This window comes from Hyperolius riggenbachi, chromosome 2 (genome assembly GCF_040937935.1).
Source record: "Hyperolius riggenbachi isolate aHypRig1 chromosome 2, aHypRig1.pri, whole genome shotgun sequence".
In the NCBI taxonomy this organism is placed as follows: Eukaryota; Metazoa; Chordata; class Amphibia; order Anura; family Hyperoliidae; genus Hyperolius; species Hyperolius riggenbachi.
Window position 1 is genome coordinate 268741403 of NC_090647.1, and position 20017 is coordinate 268761419.

A 20017-nucleotide genomic window follows, 5' to 3' on the forward strand; every position below is an offset into this window, starting at 1 on the left:
CTGCAATTAGTGCAGAATGCTGCTGCCAGATTGCTAACAAAGCAGCCTCGCCACTGTCACATTACACCGATCCTTCGCTCACTGCACTGGCTACCAGTAGAATGGAGAATACGCTTCAAGATTGGACTGCTGACATTCAAATCCCTGCACAATCTGAGCCCTGGATACATGAAGGACCTGCTGAAGCTGCACCACACCTCTCACAACCTCAGATCAGCAAGTTCTATAAACTTGGTCACTCCCAGAGTGCACCTCAAAAAATCTGGAGATAGAGCCTTCTGTCATGCTGCCCCTACTCTTTGGAACTCCCTGCCACACCCAGTACAGACAGCACCATCCCTGGAGCTATTCAAATCCAGACTGAAAAGCCACCTGTTTAGCCTGGCATTTCCAGACTAATAAAATTCTTCCTCTGTACCACGATGGTCGGAGCCATGCTTATGCGCTTTGAGTCCCATAGGAGAAAAGCACTTTACAAATGTTATTTGTTGTTGTTTACAGTTGTGCCATACTCCTATTTTTGAATGATCGCTTGAACAGTGCTCCGTGGGATGTTCAAGGCTTTGGAAATCTTTTTGTAGCCTAAGCCTGCTTTACATTTCTCAATAACTTTATCCCTGACCGGTCTGGTGTTTTCTTTGGACTTCATGGTATTGTTGCTCCCAATATTCTCTTAGACAACCTCTGAGCCCATGACAGAGCAGCTGTATTTGTACTGACATTAGATTACACACAGGTGCACTCTAGTCATTAGCACTCATCAGACAATGTCTATGGGCAACTGACTGCACTCAGACGAAAGGGGGCTGAATAATTACGCACACCCCACTTTGCAGTTATTGATTTGTGAAAAATGTTTGGAATCAGGTATGATTTTCGTTCCACTTCTCACGTGTACACCACTTTGTATTGGTCTTTCACGTGGAATTCCAATAAAATTGATTCAGGTTTGTGGCAGTAATATGACAAAATGTGGAAAACGTCGAGGGGGCCGAATACTTTTGCAAACCACTGTAACATTGACAGCACCCACATCACCAGGCATCGCTCTGTGCCCAAATTGCCAGCTTTGCAGCAAGCGTCTCCATCATTCTCTCAGTACAAATTTCCTTTTATTTGCCCACCACTAAAGTCTAAAAACAAAACGTTATGGGTTTTCTGCTTACATAGTCTCTTCATCAATGTCATTTTCTTCTGTATTGCTGGTGGCGGTGGAGCTAGCAGAGGAACAACTGCCTTCCAAATGATTCACTTCATCATCCCCAGCTAGCTCAGCATCCAGATCCCCATCTGAGAGATCCTGCTGCAAACAAAAGACACACATTGAATGCCTGCAGTGCTCCATGAGTTAGTTATTCTATCATACCAAAAAACATACAAGATATGTAGACCTGCGTAAACTGGTTTTAAAGAAAGAAACAACTCCATATGGGTTACTTTAAATAAAAAACAAAAAGAAACCAAACACTGGAAAATAGATCTTTTGGTCAGTAAGGGAAAAAGGTTATTTTCCGTTAGCCGGGCGCAACTGAGCTAAGTAATGTACCCGATTCATGTTTTTACTGGCCGTCTCGCTGCAGGCCAAATGTATCAAAAGTGAGTTAATTTTAATTAAAATTAAGCCGACGGCAACGTGACAGATGAAGCCCCCGGCTTCGGCTCTGCCTCCTCTCCTCCCCCCTGCCTCTCTCCTATAGAACACTGGCAGCCGGTGGACACTCGTGTCCCCTCAGAGTCGTTCATCGCAAGAAACAAGCAGAGCGGGGAGGCTACAGACATTGCTTCTGCCAGCACCTGCTCTTCGAGAACGAACGGCAGGATTCCCTGCCGCGACGACCGACTCTGGGGGGACACGCATGTCCCCCTGCTGCCAGTATTGTATAGGAGAGAGGCAGGGGGAGGAGAGAGAGCCGAAGCCGGCGGCTTCATCTGTTACATTGCCGCCGGCTTAAAGTGAACCTTAAGTCAGAAAAAAAAAAAAAGTGTTTTACTCACCTGGGTCTTCTACTAGCCCCCTGCAGCAGTCCTGAGCCCTCGCAGCCACTCACTAATCCTCTGGTACCCCGCTGCCAGCTAGTTTCGTTTTTGCCGACAAATGCCACAAAAATACGCGTTGTCGCATTACGAACGCATAGATATGCGGCAACGCGTATTTTTGTACGCGTTGCGGCCCGCAATAGTGCTAATAGCAGTCGGGAAAGCGGAAAACGCTACGCGTGGCTAGTCCTGACGGGCCTGTCGGCAAAAACGAAACTAGCTGGCAGCGGGGTACCAGAGGATTAGTGAGTGACTGAGGGCTCAGGACTGCTGCAGGGGGCTGGTAGAAGCCCCAGGTGAGTAAAACTTTTTTTTTCTGGCTTAAGTGTCTCTTTAATTTAATTAAAATTAACTTACTTTTGATACATTTGGCCCGTAGCGAGATGGCCAGAAAATACATGAATCGGTACATTACTTAGCGCCCAGCTAGTGGAAAAGTACCGAAAAAAAATATTCAAAATTTCATATTAACCAAATCACATCTGAATGCAGTAAATGTTTGTGGAGCTAAGAATCAATCAAAACTCTTCCTTCACTAAAAAAGGATGCAACATCACGGTTAGTGCTCGTTTCCACTAGCCATTGCGCGCGGCTGCGAGACGCGCAGTGGCACTTCCTGGTCACCGGGAACGCTAATGGGATTTGCAGCCTCCCGCACGGACACTGACGGCAATGTCGGCCGAATCGCTAAGGTAAGCAATTCGGCCAGCAGCGCAATTGTTTCCTATGGCAATTTGCCTGCGGTGAAACTCTGCAGATTCGGCCCGGTTTCCGCACTAGTGGAAACGGGCCCTTACAGTTTTCATTTTGTAATACAAAGTACATCAGAAATTTTAAAGCAAGTTTCACAGGATGGTTTAAAACTGCAGCCTGATTAATAGTGTAGATATTGCATCAGTGACATTGACCAAATGCATTGCTGCACTCCTCAAAATGCTGCCGCCAGGTGTCCATCTCAGTCAGCAACCAGCTGAGTAATGCAGAGAGGTCTCAATACTCCGTACACTATCAAGCAGTGGCTGGATAGTGTAATGGTTAAGGGCTCTGTCTCTGACACAGGAGACCAGGGTTCAAATCCAGTTCCACTTTAAGCTTTCTTTGGGTGGTACATTATGCTAAGAATTATTTTATTCTAAACTCATTTTAATGCGAATAATAAGAAAAAAAAATCATTCTCTCTTAGTTTTCTGCCATTATGGTTATAAAATAAACGTTCTAGTGTAGATAAAAGCAACACTTTATTTGCGCATTTTTCCTGGTTAATGCAACGTTTACAATATTTCCCTATTACAATGTATTGCGCCAATATTTTATTTGGAAATAAAGGTGCTGCATTTTTTCAGTTTTGCGTCCATCACTAATTACAAGCACATAATTAACAAAAAAAATGACAGTAATATACCCTTGACACATTAAAAAAGTTGATTCCCTAAGGTAACTATGTATTTTTTTTTATTGTAATTTTTTATTAAAGTGTGTGGAGGTAAGGAGTTAATTTTAAATGTAAGTGTAGGTCTTACAAAACAAAGATGTATGTAGGTGTAATTTTATTATTTGGCCACAAGATGTCCTATTAGCGTACTACAAGTACGCGAACAGGAAGTAATGCATGGATGTGTTACTTCCTTAGTTACAATGACCACAGGCATCTCATTAATGCCAGCGATCATAGACATGGAGACTTAGATCAATGTATGGGAACTCCCCTCTAACGGGCGGCGATGCGGGAGCGCGCACGGTGGTGGCCAACCGCCACAACAAATGAGCATCTATGTCCCTGGGAGTTCAGATGAAGTTTCCCAGTGCGCAGATATACTGCAGTAAATGGTTAATGTGCAAACCTAGAGTCTTGCTTTAGTGATGCAGCCCAGGCAATGCTCTGGTAGAATTTTGTGTTTATGTTTTAGATGCAGTGGGGAATGACTAAAATACATTTTATATGCGCCGAACAGAACATGTAAAGGACAGAGTGCAAACTAGCAACTGGATGCTCACATTAAACACATCATGAAGAATTTTGTCCTCCTCCTCCTCCTCAGCTTCTCTAGGCGTAGGTAAAGAAGAGAGGTTTTCAAGGTTTATATCAGACTTTTTCACCCTGGCTTCCGGACTTTCATCATTTTGCGGGCTAAGGTGAGTGTCCGGAGGAGACATACCTCTAGACTTCTGATTCCTTGACAGTTCTATTGCAAGCCTCTGTAACAATATATATAAAAAAAAAAAAAAAAAAAAAATGAATAAATCTTAATTTGAAAACGAGAACAAGACAGACACAGCAGATACACCCAAAGAGGACACACAGACACGATTGGACTGTGCTTAGAGGTAATACCTGGTCATACCTGAATGGTGGTATTTTCTCCCAAGATAGTAAATTGCCAGCAGTGTGAAGCTAAAGCAGTGATAGCAGTTTGATACCAGTTCACCACTTAATCTTCTCATTTCTTCATAACTATTACTAGATGAGTTGGCCAAGATAAAAGTGTACCGAAGATTAAGAAACAAAAGCATTTATACGTACCTGGGGCTTTCTCCAGCCCCCTTAATGCCGTGGGTTCCCTCACCATCCTCCCGGGCCACTTTGATCCTCCACTGGCCGTATTGGTAAATCCTTCTGTTGCGCTATATTGCACATGCGCAGCCTGGCCATGCATATTCCCCAAGTTAGGGTTATGCTGAAATGTAGTGCTGGCCACAAACAGTTAATCTTTCAGCAGCAGAGGAGGAGGTCAGAGGCTCAGCTCTGTGTTCTGCTGGTCACATGTGCTGTATGAACTGCTTACAATCATGCACTGTTGCTGAGATACAGAAGACAATATTTTATGCAACGCCAACTCACACCTAACAGGCAACCACAAGTCAGATAGACCCACTCCTCTTAGGGACAAAATTGCCTGGGGAAGCAATGCCTATTCTCTTTGCAGCTGCCCACTTCGTGAAGATATCCCTGGGTGATACAACTGCCTTAGAACAGTACTCTATAGTGCACACTTTTTCTTCAGGTTCCCCTTCCCCAAAAGGAGCTATGCACAAATGCTATTTCTCCAGTGCACAGGGTGTCTACAACATGAATACTGTACAGACCTCTATCCCCAGTGCTCTTCATGATGCATAAGAGAAGGTTACATGGGGGATTCATAGCCTAGTGGAGCTACAAGCAGATGAGTGGTTTTCCAGACATGCATCACTGGCTACAGAGAAATTGGATCACCCATGTAAAGCAGGTTGATTATCAAGTGGACAATTCCACTGGCAAAACAACTGGCATGATAGAGGTAAATGCTTATACCAAACCTCCTTTTAGCCTACATGTATTAGAGGTTGTCCACTGTTGGAGGAAGTAGTTAAAAGCTGTGGAGAATGGTAAACATTAGGTATGCAAGTGACAGTTTCTATCCAGCTGGGACCTGGTCAGACTACAAACCTAACCCTTACTGATAAGGAATTACAACCATAAAACACTTTCCTATCAGAAAATAGCTTGAGAGCAGGAAAGAAAAAAGGGTCAATAATTCATAGATTTTAGCTCTGGCATCTTTCAATGAATAGGTCATTGAGCAGAGGCAATGAAAAAGCAGAAAGTCTTAAAAAGTAGATTTAAAGAAGATCTGTGATGCATTTACACCAAAGTAAAATAAACATATTACCGTTTCCCCTGTCATCCCCCCTCTTCATTTTGCCTATTTTCGCCGCTCCCCACTGCCAATAAATAGCTTAATTAATAAAATATAACTTTTAATCATTTGGCTAAGATGGCTGCGATGCAAATTGACTCCGGAAGTGCATCCGGGTCATAGTCAGGGACAGAGCTTTCCTCTCATCCTCTGTCATCATCTGCTATCTCCTTTACAGGGATGAGCTGTGTGGAGCTAAGGCAACAAGAGGCAGCTCTCCCCCCTGCTGTCAGCCTCACTGGAGCGAGGCAGACTTTCCCCTGCTCTCTGGAGTGTGCACCAAGGTCAGTGATGACTCACAGGAAGATGTGCAGCAGGGGGATGTAGAGGCAGATAGCAGGGAGAAACAGCTGCTGTATTGTCTGCCTCTTCGTGCAGCACAATATTTGTTGAACTAGACAAATAATTAGAAAGAAGCAGGAGAGAGACCGCACAGTTGTTTCTACACAAGACAGGGAAAAAAAGTTTAGTCGGTATGAAAGGAACATATTTCATTTAAATTGCATTTTGAAAAAAGGGCCACAGAACCCCTTTAAATATAAAAAAACAACTGTGGGATATCAAAATAAGTTGTTTTTAGGAGAAGGGGGGAATAGAAACAATTGTTCAGTTTATTTTTACCTTGCGTTTCCTTTAAAGAGACACTGAAGCGAAAAAAAAAATATGATATAGTGAATTGGTTGTGTACTATGAATAATTACTAGAAGATTAGCAGCAAAGAAAATATTCTCATACTTTTATTTTCAGGTATATAGTGTTTTTCTAACATTGCATCATTCTATAATATGTGCAGATTACACAACACTCAGCATTCAAAATGAGTCTTTCAGAGCAGTCTGTGAAGTAATGACCTCTCCTCTAGCAGAGGAAAAGTAAATAGTCCAGGAACAGTTGAGATAATAAAAGTCAGATAACAGCCCTCTCCAGGACTAACTTAGTCTGAGAGCTTAATGGCTTGTTTGCATAGAGATAACAACTGGAGTTTCTCAACTCTTCCTGTACTGGAAACAATTACACTGATGTATCTGATCTTAATGTTTTATTTCTTAGCTGTGCTACACATACAAATCATAATATCATCATTTTTTTTCGCTTCAGTGTCTCTTTAAGTATAAGAGTGCTATTGTACCCGTTTCTTATTAGATTGCCCTTATTTGCTTAATGTGCTCTATACAATGGCATTGACTTCTGGGCTAGTTTTCTGCTCATCAAATTTCATACTGTAGAAATACAGGGGTTGGACAAAATAATGGAAACACCTAACATTTTGGCATCATAATCTTTGAACATGTTTTAAGCAATCAAAACTTGACATATGCTTTTTTTTGGTTTTTTTGTTAATTGATATGTTTAAATAAAATAGTTTTTTACAGATATTTAAACAAAAGTTGGTTATAATTTATAAAAATGGCAGATCTCTCACACTTTCAAAGAGGCCAAATTGTTGGTGCTCGTATGGCAGGCACTACTGTAACAGAAAATGCCCGAATGCTTAGCATTTCAAGAGGTACTGTCTCAAAAACAATGACTGCCTTTGAAAGAGAAGGAAAAACGTCCTCAGCAAAGCAAAGTTGTGGCCGAAAGTAAAAGTTGTCTGAGAGAGAACGTCGGACTCTAAATCGAATTGTTAGAAAAGCTCGCAAGACCATGGCTTCTAAAGTCACTGCAGAGCTGAATGAACACTTACAGAACCCAGTTTCCACAAAAACTGTTCATCGGGAGCTGCACAAATCTGGATTCCACAGAAGAACTTCAAATAGAAAACCTCTGCTCTCAAAGACAAGTGTTTCAAAGCGTTTAGAGTGGTGCAGAAACCACCAAAACTGGTTCCTCGAGCAGTGGAAAAATTTGATTTTCTCTGACGAATCATCATTTACCTCATTTCGGACCTCCAGCCGAGTGTACGTTTGGAGACAGCCGAAAGAAGCATTTCATCCAGACTGCCTTCTCCCAACCGTAAAACATGGCGGGGGTTCTGTGATGATCTGGGGTGCCATTTCTTGGAAATCTGCCGGGCCAATGATTTCACTTAATGGAAGAATTAACAGCCGAGACTATTTAGGAACCTTGGGCGACCAAGTTCATCCTATGGTTCAAGAACTGCTTCCGGAGGGAATGCAATCTTTCAAGATAATTCCCCAAACCATACAGCTAGAATTGTTAAAGAATGGCACGAGGAACATTCTAATGAAGTTGAGCATCTCATCTGGCCACCACAATCCCCCAACCTCAACATTGTTGAGCATTTATGGTCATTATTAGAGATTGAAGTAAGGAGTCGATTTCCGCCACCATCGTCTCTAAAAGAAATGAAGGGTATTTTAACTGAAGAATGGGCTAAAATTCCTTTGGAAACAATTCACAATTTGTATTAATCAATACTTCGGAGAATTGAGGCTGTAATTGCCACGAAATGTGGACCTACACCATATTAAAATATATTTTGTTGATTTTCAAGGTGTTTCCATTATTTTGTCCAACCCCTGTATAGATAGTATCCCACGGGTACTATATTCCAGTGTTTCTCAACCACTGTTCCGCGGCACACTAGTGTGCTGCGGAACGTTGCCTGGTGTGCCGTGCTCTTATCCCCCCTCCCGCCCGTCCCCGCGGCCGCCGCTGTTATTACCTTAGCAGCGGCCGCTCTCCCCTCTCCAGACCATGTATATGCTAGCAGCGTATCTCCGGCTGCTCTGTGTGATGCACTGATGCGGAAGGAGGCAGGGCTCGGTTACCATAGTAACGGCGATACATATCGCCGTTACAGGAAGCCGCTGCCCTCCTTTCTTCCGCATCAGTGCATCACACAGAGCAGCCGGAGATACGCTGCTTGAATATACACGCGCCGGAGAGGGGAGAGCGGCCGCCGTTAACAAGGTAATAACAGCGGCGGCCGCGGGGACGGGCGGGAGGCACTAAACTGGCTATACTGGGGCACTATTCTGGGGTACTATACTGGCTATCCTGGGGCACTAAACTGGCTATACTGGGGCACTATTCTAGCTATACTGGGGCACTATTCTGGCTATACTGGGGCACTATACTAGCTATACTGGGGGGCTATACTGGGGCACTATACTGGCTATACTGGGGCACTATACTGGGGCACTAAACTGGCTATACTGGGGCACTATTCTGGGGCACTAAACTGGCTATACTGGGGCACTATTCTGGGGCACTATACTAGCTATACTGGGGCACAATACTGGCTATACTGGGGGGGCTATACTGGGGCACTATACTGGCTATACTGGGGCACTATACTAGCTATACTGGGGGGCTATACTGGGGCACTATACTGGGGCACTAAACTGGCTATACTGGGGCACTATACTGGGGCACTAAACTGGCTATACTGGGGCACTATACTAGCTATACTGGGGCACAATACTGGCTATACTGGGGGGCTATACTGGGGTACTATACTGGCTATACTGGGGCACTATACTGGCTATACTGGGGCACTATACTAGCTATACTGGGGGGCTATACTGGGGCACTATACTGGCTATACTGGGGCACTATACTGGGGCACTAAACTGGCTATACTGGGGCACTATTCTGGGGCACTATACTAGTTATACTGGGGCACAATACTGGCTATACTGGGGCACTATACTGGCTATACTGGGGCACTATTCTGGCTATACTGGGGCACTATACTGGGGCACTATACTGGCTATACTAGGGCACTATACTGAGGCAACTAAACTCCCTACACTGGGGCAACTATGCCAGCTATGCAGCCGCACCCCAGCCCCCCCCCCCCCATAGCGGCACTGTCCACTAGGTCGCGCAAACAACCGGGGGCCGCATCGCCCCCACCGCGCGCGCGCGCCGTTCCCCGGAGAACAATTTGGTCAGACAGTGTTCCCCGGGCCGGAAAAGGTTGGGAAACACTGCTATATTCTATTACTCTTGCCCTGAATTTAGCTAAAGGATACACTGCTACTAGGTTCTAGGCATGTGAATTAAAGGCTCTGTAGGACGAAAAACAAACAACTGTGCTACTTAAAGACTGAAATGATTGCACTACATGGACGGTCTAATGTAAGCCAGCAGCTTCCACTCTAGGTGAAATGTGACCAGGTGGATTAAGAATTTGACACAGATGAGATTACTTTTTTAGTCACAGGTAGACTGGAGAATGGTAGTCAATACAGAGGTGGTAGACAGATATTTAACTAGTTGTTAAGCTAGCCTGCCTTCAAGGGAACCAGAAGAGAGAGAAATATGGAGGATACTATCTTCATTTCCTTGCAAACAATGCCAGTTGTCTGGCTATCATGCGAAGCTTTAGTTTTCGAGTCATACACCTGCAGCAAGCATGCAGTAGAGTCAGAACCTAAAAGCATCTGATTGGCACAATCTGAAAACAAAGTATTAGAGGCAGTGCATCAGCACAGAAGTCCGATAACTGGCATTGTTTATTAGAGAATAAAGATGGCTGCCTCTGTATTCCTCATTTCAAGTTCCTTTTAAGCAGTAAAGAGAGACAATCCTTTTATTAAAATCAAGCTGCACTTGCCTCTTTCAGATTGTTTATTTGCTGAACATAGCTCGTTTGTGCTGCCTCCAGCTGGGAGATATACCAGTGCTGGTCTCGACTCTTCTGGAAGAAGGTAGGGGAACGGACCTGAAATCTTAACAAGGAACGAATACACAAATAACAGTTACTGCACACCGCTCATCACACTATGCATCAACAAAGTTATATATCAAGTTTTAAAAGTCATCAGCTTCCTAGAACAACCAGATTAACTATTGTAACTTTTGAATTTCATGTGGAAAGAGTAAGCTGATCAAAACATAATACTGATGAGATAAGAGCTAGCATAAAGATCATACATCAAGACCCATTAAAAGCAGGTATTAAGAATCCATAACAATTCATGAATTGCAAGCATCAATTTACAGTAGCTGAGAATACGCATTTTTTTCCCTTCTTCATAGCAGTGCATTGTGAAAAAGATTTCCATTAAAATATGTATAGTGGGAACCGTGCCATAGTAAAACATGGGCATGACTTTGAAAACCAGTCGTCCTTTCAGTTATAACTGAGAGCAACTGATTAAGGGCCCGTTTCCACTAGGAGCGGTGCGATGCAGCTACATAGCCGCACCGCAGGTGTTCTGAAACACATGCACAGCAATGGAAGTGTTTCCACTGCGTGCATGTTGTGCGGAGCGATCCGAAAATCTGCAGCACACTGCAGATTCTCGCACGGCTGCATCCGCCTGCAGCCGCGTCCCATCTCCTTCAATACACTTCCGCATCGGGAGATGCGGAAGTGATGCAGCCGGCGGCGGAAGTGATGCGATGTGGCTAGGTAGCCGCATTCGCATCACTTAGTAGTGGAAACAGGCCCTAAGTGTAAACGGGGCCTTAGACTGTAAGAGTGAAAGAGCAGCTGTGTGTCCAGTATTGCTGCGTATTGAGTGTATACATATCTTCCACCTCTATATATAATTTGATAAGACAATATAAATCCATAGCGCTAATTTAAAAGTACTAAAACCTTTATTGCATATAATCAGAACTGAGCCCCATTTTGCCTACTTTAATCAAACTCACTGCAGTGAGAGGGTGTGTAAGGGTAACAGGTTTTTGGGCAATTTAGTGGTTTAAAGGGGCAGGCACCCAATTGGGTTTTTTGATCCAACACTTCACGCTGTTCTGATTATATTCAATACAGGTTATAATACTTTTAAATTAGCGCTGTGGATTTATATTGTCTTATCAGTTTTTGTGTGAAGTACCCAAGGCATACTTCTATCCATTCAGCTGTTGCCAGCCTCTTTGGCGCAGGTTTCTTTTCACATTTATTCCTATGTATAATTTACAAGCCAAGTTGACTGCATGTTTTCTGAATTTAGATAAAAAGCACTAGTATTTTAGTAATAAACACCTGCCTCTTATGACTACAGAGTGTTTGCGTGTTGCTATGGAAGCGCTAACATTACACAGAGGTGTGAAAAGCTCATCTGTCAATCAGCAAAACACTGTACTCAGTGTTCCGATCTTAAGGCCACCTAACGCTACCAGAGGTTTTTAAAAGATTAGATGTTGAAATCAACAAAAACATTATATTTAAAGGAAAATCTATTACAATGTTAACGCCAAGCGAGTGCAGGCAATAGCAGCACTTGAGTGCAATTTCCTATAGCTTTGTAAATTGTCGAGTAGAACTAAAATAGCAGTGGTAGTAGTCAGATGGCCATGCCACCAAAATTCAGGAGAGATAGTGGAGGTTACAACCATACCCATGTAAACAATCATCCTCAACCCTCTTTCCTGATCTAAACCCAATTTAATAGTGAAAGGTGGCATTTACTTGGTTTTAATAAGGTATTTGATCATGGGCAAGTTTATATATATCCTGTCAATTTAAACTGTGTAAATCAGTAGCTTACAGTTTATGTTTGCATTTTTATCCTGACCATTAACATACTCCTGAGCCGTCTTTCAAAAATGGGGGATTTTCATGGCAGTCATGTGGGTAAGGTAGACTCTTCCTGATGGCATTGGAGGAAAAAAAAAAAACTTGGCAAGCTTGGACAATGGCAAGTTACTATATGGTAAAAACAGAGTTTATCAAATCGAGAGGCTGTTGTAAATAAAGTAAATGTTTCGCAGGAGAAGCATGTTAGAGCCACCTAGCCAACATGACAGCCATACAGTCCATTCACACTTTAATTTAGTGCCACCTCTCTTTATTTTCCCATCAACTCTTCAACTGCCTTCTAGGCTTCCCCTTCACTCTATTCACACAGAAACAGAATAACGGAGCAGGTGCAACAACTATCTGACTGCATGCACTGCTAGGTCAAACCCATCCTCTAATTAATCCACCAGCTCTCCCTTTCCTCAGTCATGATGCCCCGCATGCAGAAGAGCTGGTGGACTTGTGGGACTAGGACGGTGCTATCTTGCATAGGGAGTGGAGGGTTATATAAAAAAAAAAAACACAACCCTGGGGGATGACCGTTACCCTCTCTGCTCAAAAATACATGTAAAAATGCTGAAATGTTTGTCATAATACCTGTGATATGCAAATATGAACTGAAAAAAATTGCAGTTTTGTTTGCAATATTGGATTTTCATTTTAAACAGTTGCCCTTTAAAATTCACGAGGCCTTACTAATGTTATACATTCATGCTATGCAAATAGTACCTTAAAATTACAGTATCATTTGCACGGTTCAGATAGCCTTCATTGGCAAGTAGGTCCAGACGAAAGAAGCGGTTGTACCCCCAGCACTCTCCAACTTCAAAGTCTGATGCAAACTCTCGGATGATATTTTTAGCAGGATCATTTGAAGACTGGTGAACCATCTCCACACGGTACTCATATCTACAAGGGAAGACTTGTAAGTGGGGTGCAACAGAACATGACAAAGGTTTATATTCTTATTAAAGAAAAAAATACCAACCAATTTCAAATAAATGAACACACACATTGTACCTCTTTGGGAACCCTGTCCCTCTTTCTTTCTCATTTGTCCCGCTTTCAGGACTCATGTACAGATCTATGTAAATATATTTATTTAATTTACTGAAAAATGTGTTTAATTGGCTCTAAACTTTATTCCATCCTTTAAATTGAGATATTTCTGATTTTTAAATGTTAATATGATGGAAAATGAACTAGGATAGAAAAGACATGCGTGGTTTGAATTATAAAACCAAATTTTCTTATGAAATCTTTATGATATGTGTGACTAGAGGTGACAATTATGAATAATGCTTTATAAAAAAACCAAAACCTTATACTGTACATTACTTGAAGCAGAATTTGAGAACAATAGAGAGGAGCTGCAAGTGAAGTGCTAAAAAAAACAAAACACATGTACTATACATTAAAGAGAATCTGTATTGTTAAAATCGCACAAAAATAAACATACCAGTGCGTTAGGGGACATCTCCTATTACCCTCTGTCACAATTTCGCCGCTCCTCGCCTCATTAAAAGTGGTTAAAAACAGTTTTAAAAAGTTTGTTTATAAACAAACAAAATGGCCACCAAAACAGAAAGTAGGTTGATGTACAGTATGTCCACACATAGAAAATACATCCATACACAAGCAGGCTGTATACACCCTTCCTTTTGAATCTCAAGAGATCATTTGTGTGTTTCTTTCCCCCCTCAGCTCTCATGCACTAAAGTTTCAGGCTGCTCCTTTCTTCCTGCAAACAGCTTTGCCTTTGTCTGTAATTCCTCAGTATGTGAAAGCCCAGCCAGCTCAGAGGACGATTTATCCAGCTTGTAAAAGATGAGAGAAGAGAGAAGCTGCTCTAATCTAAATAATACACAGGCAGTGTGCAGAGAGGGGCCTGGAAGGGGAGTTCATAGCAGAACCACAACACTGAAGAACTTGGCAGCCTTCCAGACACAGGCCGACAAGTCTGACAGGGGAAAGATACATTGATTTATTACAGAGACTGTAGTAGAAAGTGCTGCAGTACCAAGAACACATTAGAATAGCTTTTGGAACTTGTAGGATGATAAAAAAACAGGATGCAATTTTTGTTACGGAGTCTCTTTAAGTGCTAAATAAAATCAGGATTACGTCCTGGTAATTCTATTTTTGACAACCCTCCAGGACAGTGACATTGAGACTTGGGCTCCTCCCCCCGGAAACACCCAGCGTGAGCTCTATAAATCTGTTCCCAGGTATCCACACCTCAGTTGTGCCCAAGACCTGAACCTACTCATACTGGATACCCTATTACTTTCTTACCCACATCAAAATACATGATGCTTAACGGGTGGGAACTAAGGACTGTCCTGGAGGGTTGTCAAAAATAGAATTATCAGGACGTAATCCTGTTTTTTTCGTCCAACCCTCCAGGACAGTGACATTGAGATGATAAACAAGGAATCACCCACCTTAGGGCGGGACCACAGCCTGTAGAACTTTCCTCCCGAAGGACTGTTCTGCTGTCATCAGATCTAGACGGTAATGTCTGATAAACGTGTTGACACTCCATGTTGCTGCCCGGCAGATCTCCGATGCCCCAGCTCTATAGGCCCAGGAGGTTGCCATAGCTCTAGTAGAGTGTGCTGTGATCTCTTTAGGTGACTCCAACTGCCTCAATTTGTAAGCTTCCTCAATACAAACCTTGAGCCATCTTGCTATCGAAGCTTTTGTCATTTTTTCTCCCACTTTATTTCCAGTGAAATTGACAAATAACCTGTCTGTTTTCCTGAGTTGCTTCACTCTTTTTAAGTATATTAGTAAGCACCTCCTTACATCCAGCTTGTGCCACTGTTTCTCTTTTGGATGAACTGCTTTATTGCAGAAGGTAGGCAATATTATCTCTTGCCCCCTATTAGACACTGATGATACTTTTGGTAAAAAATCAGCTACAGTCTTCAATATCACTCGGTCTTCAAATATAGAACAAAATTGTTCATCACTGCTTAGTGCCTCTAATTCACTTACTCTTTTTGCAGAGGTAATAGCTATTAAGAATATGGTTTTAATTGTCAGATTCCTTAACGAAATTTCTTCTAGAGGTTCGAATGGCTTCTCCTTAAGTACATTGAGAACTAAAGATCGGTCCCACCTAGGACATGACTTTTTAAGTATTGGCCTTGATCTTTCTACAGATTTCATAAATCTGATCACCAGGGGATCTAAGGCTAATTTCTTATCAACGAAAACCGAAATTGCTGCTACTTGTACCTTAACCACCCTGGCGTTCTATTTAAATTGCCAGGGTGGCGGCGGCAGGGTTTTTTCCATGTCATTTTTTTTTCTTTTCATGCTGCCAACTGAAAGTTGGCAGCATGAAAGCCCACTAGAGGGCGCACAAGGTGCGCCCTTCTGATCGCTTTCGGCAATCACAAGTAACAAGAAATCCCGCGGAGAGCGGGATTTCTTGTTAGGCTTACCCTGTCGCCATGGCAACGATCGGGCTGACGTCATGGACGTCCTGACGTCAGACCACTCCGATCCAGCCCTTTGCGCTGCCTGAAAGCATTCGGGCCAGGTAGTGCAGGGCTCGGGCGGGGGGGAGCCTCTTCCGCCGCTGCGTGCAGGTGATCGCCGCTGAGCGTCGGCAATCGAAGGCCACACACGCAGCTGGCAAAGTGCTAGCTGCGTATGGCGCAATTTACATGAAGTAAATCGGCCCAGTAGGGCCAGAGAAATCAGTATCAGCGGCTATGGACGAGCTGAGCTCGTCCATACCGCCAAGAAGGTTTTAATTGTACTTAAAGGGATACTGTAGGGGGTAAGGGGAAAATGAGTTGAACTTACCCGGGGCATCGAATGGTCCCCCGCAGACATTCTGGAATTCTGAAATTTCAAGTCTGAAATTCCAGTCTGAAAGTCTGAAATTTAAAGTCTGAAAAAACCCCAAAAATCTGATCACTTGGGATGGATCCAGATGTGACTTTTGGTAATTTACTAACCAACCCAGGGTTTCTAACTGATCTAAAACCCTCTTCAGATCTCTTTGAAGAAGTACAGCATCGTCTGCTAGAATAGATCGTCCAGATAAGGGATTATGATAATGTTCTGGAGATGAAGATTCCCTACCACCTCTGCCATTACTTTCGTAAACACTCTTGGTGCTGAAGATATTCCGAAAGGAAGGCACGAGAATTGATAATGCAGCACTCAGTCTCCTTGTACACTGAATCTTAGATACTTTTGAGATTCCCGTCTGATTGGGATGTGCCAATAAGCGTCCGTCAGATCTATGTTCAACATAAACACGTCTGCATTCAGTAAATTTCTCATTGTATATACAGTTTCCATTCTGAACTTTTCGTAGGTAATGAAGGGGTTCAGTGGTTTTAAGTTCAGAATCATTCTGAATTTTCCTGTTGGCTTTTTGATCAGAAAAATTCGAGAATAGAACTTCTTTCCTGAGGTGGTACCTCTTTTATGACATTTCTGTCCATCATGTCTCTCAGTAATTCCTGTAATGCCATCCTGGCTTCTCTGTCTTTTGGCATTAAAGTCTTCACAAATCTCACCGGGGGCTTTTTTATGAATCTTATCTTGTACCTGTCTTTTATTAGGTCTAAAATGAATTGATTTGAGGTTATCTTTCTCCACTCTGGATAATAGCGAGATAACCTTCCCCCTACCTTCAGCCTGGCGTCACTGGTGCTTGCTTTGGGGCTCCGCTGGTTTATGCAGCGGAGTCCTCTTAGGCCCTACCTTATTAATTGGCCAAGCCCTTTTTTGGACCCCTTTATCTTTAGCCTGGTTATTGCGGTGAAAAAAGGTCCTATTCGGCTTGAATTTCTTTTTCTTCTGAAAGGATGATTTCCTGCTTGCCGTCTTCTCCAAGACTTCTTGGAGCTGAGGGCCAAATAACAGATCCCCCGTGAAAAGGGTAGATTGCATGCCTTAGACTTGGACGATTGGCTACCGTCCCATGTCTTGAGCCACAGATTTCTGCGGGCATTATTAACTAGTGCTGTTGTCTTTGCTGTAACACTTAGTGACTCTGTTGAAGCATCAGTAACATAATTATTAGATTTCTTAACGACACTCAGAGCTTCTAAAATGTCCTTTTTAGGAGCATCAGTTTTGACTAATTCCTCCACCCTCTCTATCCATAATAAAGTGGTCCTAGATACACAGGTGGTGGCTGCAGCAGGCTTAAAGTTAGTTACTGCTGCTGTATAAGCTTTAAGTGACAAATCAATTTTCTTGTCTGCTGGGTCTTTAAGGAAACCCAAATCCTCAAAAGCAAGTTCATTTTCCCTATTCATTAAACTGAACGCTGCATCTAACTTGGGACAACCTTCCCATAGTTTTGCATCTTCTTCCGCAAAGGGGAATCTCTTTCTAAACCCTCTGGAAATAAAAAGTTTCTTCTCTGGGTATTTCCATTGCGTTTTAATTAGGTTTTTTGTTGAGGGATGTACAGGAAAATTTAAATGTGGTGTGGGATCCATACCACAATATAACTTATGTATGGACACAGGAGCGGGAGTGGTCTGATTAATATTTAAGGTAGTATGAATAGCCCACACTAATTCATCAGTCTCTTCCGCGGGAAATCTGAATCTTGAATGCATAAGTTTCTCATCCGTATCACTTTGATCTGACATATCATCCTGTGATAAATCCCTGTTAACCTGTCCTCCAGGAAGAACATCGTGTATTTCCTCTTCTTCATCCGAAGAAATTAAACGTCTTGTAGTCTTTACAAGAGCTTTTCTCGGTTTAGGATTCTCCTTGGGAATAACTGCCACAGAAGGTACCACAGGAGTTGACCCTGTAGGCAGATTTTCCCTGAATGCTCTAAATGTCTATCATTTCATGCCTCATGGTAGTAATAAACTCTTTGCAGGAGGCAGTATTCTCTTCATTAATTAACTTTGTAATACATCCTTGGCAAGATGCTTTTGTCCAGCTAGTTGGCAAAACAACCTTACAGACCAGGCAACTCCTGGACCTGTTAGCACTATCGGAATAAGTCCAGTCTCCTGAAAAACATATGAAGATATTAATACCATGAGATGAATTACTATAATTCATTAAAGCCTGTAATTAATCACATAAATCCTTTCCTGAATATATATTCATATATACTCTGTATATATACTGAGCTGTTTAACATGAAAAGGAATATCATATCTGTAAAATAAGCTTAAGTACAGCAATCAGACAGATAATTTTGGATGCATACCAACTCAAGTGTAGCTCATCTAGACAGAATGTAGAGGCATCCAGCTGCTAAAATATATTGCAGGCAAGAGAGAAACTTTTTTTTTTTTTATAAACTTAATATATTCGGTGATACCGCACCAATAAATCCCTGATTCCTGCAAACTTAGAAGGAAAACATCCAACATTATATGCAGCTAACCCAGTAACCAGCTCACTCCCCACAATGAATGCACCATGTAGTTAAAGTGAACCTCCGGACTAAAAATCGACTCAGCAGCACTGAAAAGGCTTGGTGTTTCACAGTTTCACAGCATCAGAACTTTGTTTCTCTTTTACAAGCCTTATTTTTAGCTGCACAGAAGAAAACTGCCCGGGCTTTTTTCCCCTGATGCTGGGCAAAGCATGATGGGATTTCTGATGTTTTTGTTCTAGTTCTGCTGTTTTGGTGCAATTTTTTTTTTTTACATTTTGAATTTGACATTTGAAGCCTAGCATGTGCAGCTGGGAGGGGTAATCAAGACACAGGACAGTTGGAACTGTGTCTCCTACTCCTTGTCCCCTCCTTTCAACCAAAAAGATGGCTGTCCCATGACAAAGATGGCAGCCCCCATGCATCACAAACATTTGCCTGTTCTTTTAAAACAGGGTGGGTAAGAGATTATATTACCTATCTATTCTAATTAACATAACTAATGTAACTTGATGACAGTATGTTTGTTTAGGCTGAAGTTCCCCTTTAACATTCATTCAGGTAGTTATGCAACAATTACTTATGCAAAACACATTGAGCTGCACAAAAAAAAACAATCAGCCACATGTGAACTAATGCTTTTCTGAACTATCAGAACTTTTACAATACTTAAACTGGTAACAAACATATTGCTCCATTTAAGTAATTAAAGCACAAAGTAGTCTAACATGCTTTTTCTGATCTATCAATTAACTTAAGATCAGTGCAGTTATCCATGTTTAACTGGTTTTAAACAACAACCTGCTGCCACAAAAAAACAGCTTCAGCAAATATCCTTGATCTAGCCACTGTCATTAATATGCTGACTAAATACATCTGAGCAGCGTAATCAAACCTCAGACCAGTGCGACGACCAGTCAGACCATGATCAGACGCGGCTCCCCGCAAAATCTCCGCCGGCTTACCAAATCCTGAAGTTTTCGTGCGTCCATCCTCGGCAAAGGGCAAGCGCTAAGTGCCACGAGGAACGCACACAGCGCTGTTTTGCAGCCGCGCAAATGCGGAAGTGACGTCACTCGTCGGGCGGAAGTACCGGTAGACTGGGGGCAAAGCCATCCTTCCTCCGTGCAGAGCCGACATTCCCCCACCGCTGCGTCCGGACCTCTGTCAGGGCTACACCACGCTGTCCTCCCTCTAGCACGCACAGCCGCTCAGGTGGCTGCTAGAGGGAAAACCTGTTTGTCAGGTAAGGAGCTTTCTGCTGCAAAGTTACCAACCCTCCAGGGTAGTGAAGCAGGCTCCCCCAGGGAACTATTACCGGCCTCAGCACTGCCAGGCTGCTGACCAGCTAGCTCCCTTTTACAGAGCTCATGTTCCCAGGGAAGGAAACACACAACTGAGGTGTGGATACCTGGGAACAGATTTATAGAGCTCACGCTGGGTGTTTCCTGTTTCCGGGGGGCGGAGCCCAAGTCT

At 42.8% G+C, this 20017-nt stretch overlaps 1 protein-coding gene across 5 annotated transcripts in view; it reads right to left on the reverse strand.

Annotated features, from left to right (window-relative positions):
• The window catches only part of TRIM37 (tripartite motif containing 37), a 158012-nt gene that overhangs the window by 60663 nt on the left and 77332 nt on the right, over positions 1–20017 (reverse strand). For 4 of the 5 annotated variants that reach the window (XM_068268642.1, XM_068268641.1, XM_068268639.1 and 1 more), the window contains 4 exons: positions 12886–13065; positions 10240–10354; positions 4033–4233; positions 1167–1303 (listed from right to left, as the gene is read on the reverse strand). In XM_068268642.1, the coding sequence (XP_068124743.1) occupies positions 1167–1303; positions 4033–4233; positions 10240–10354; positions 12886–13065 (633 nt within the window). The remainder of the gene's footprint in view (positions 1–1166; positions 1304–4032; positions 4234–10239; positions 10355–12885; positions 13066–20017) is intronic. The other variant, XM_068268640.1, reaches the window with a different exon arrangement.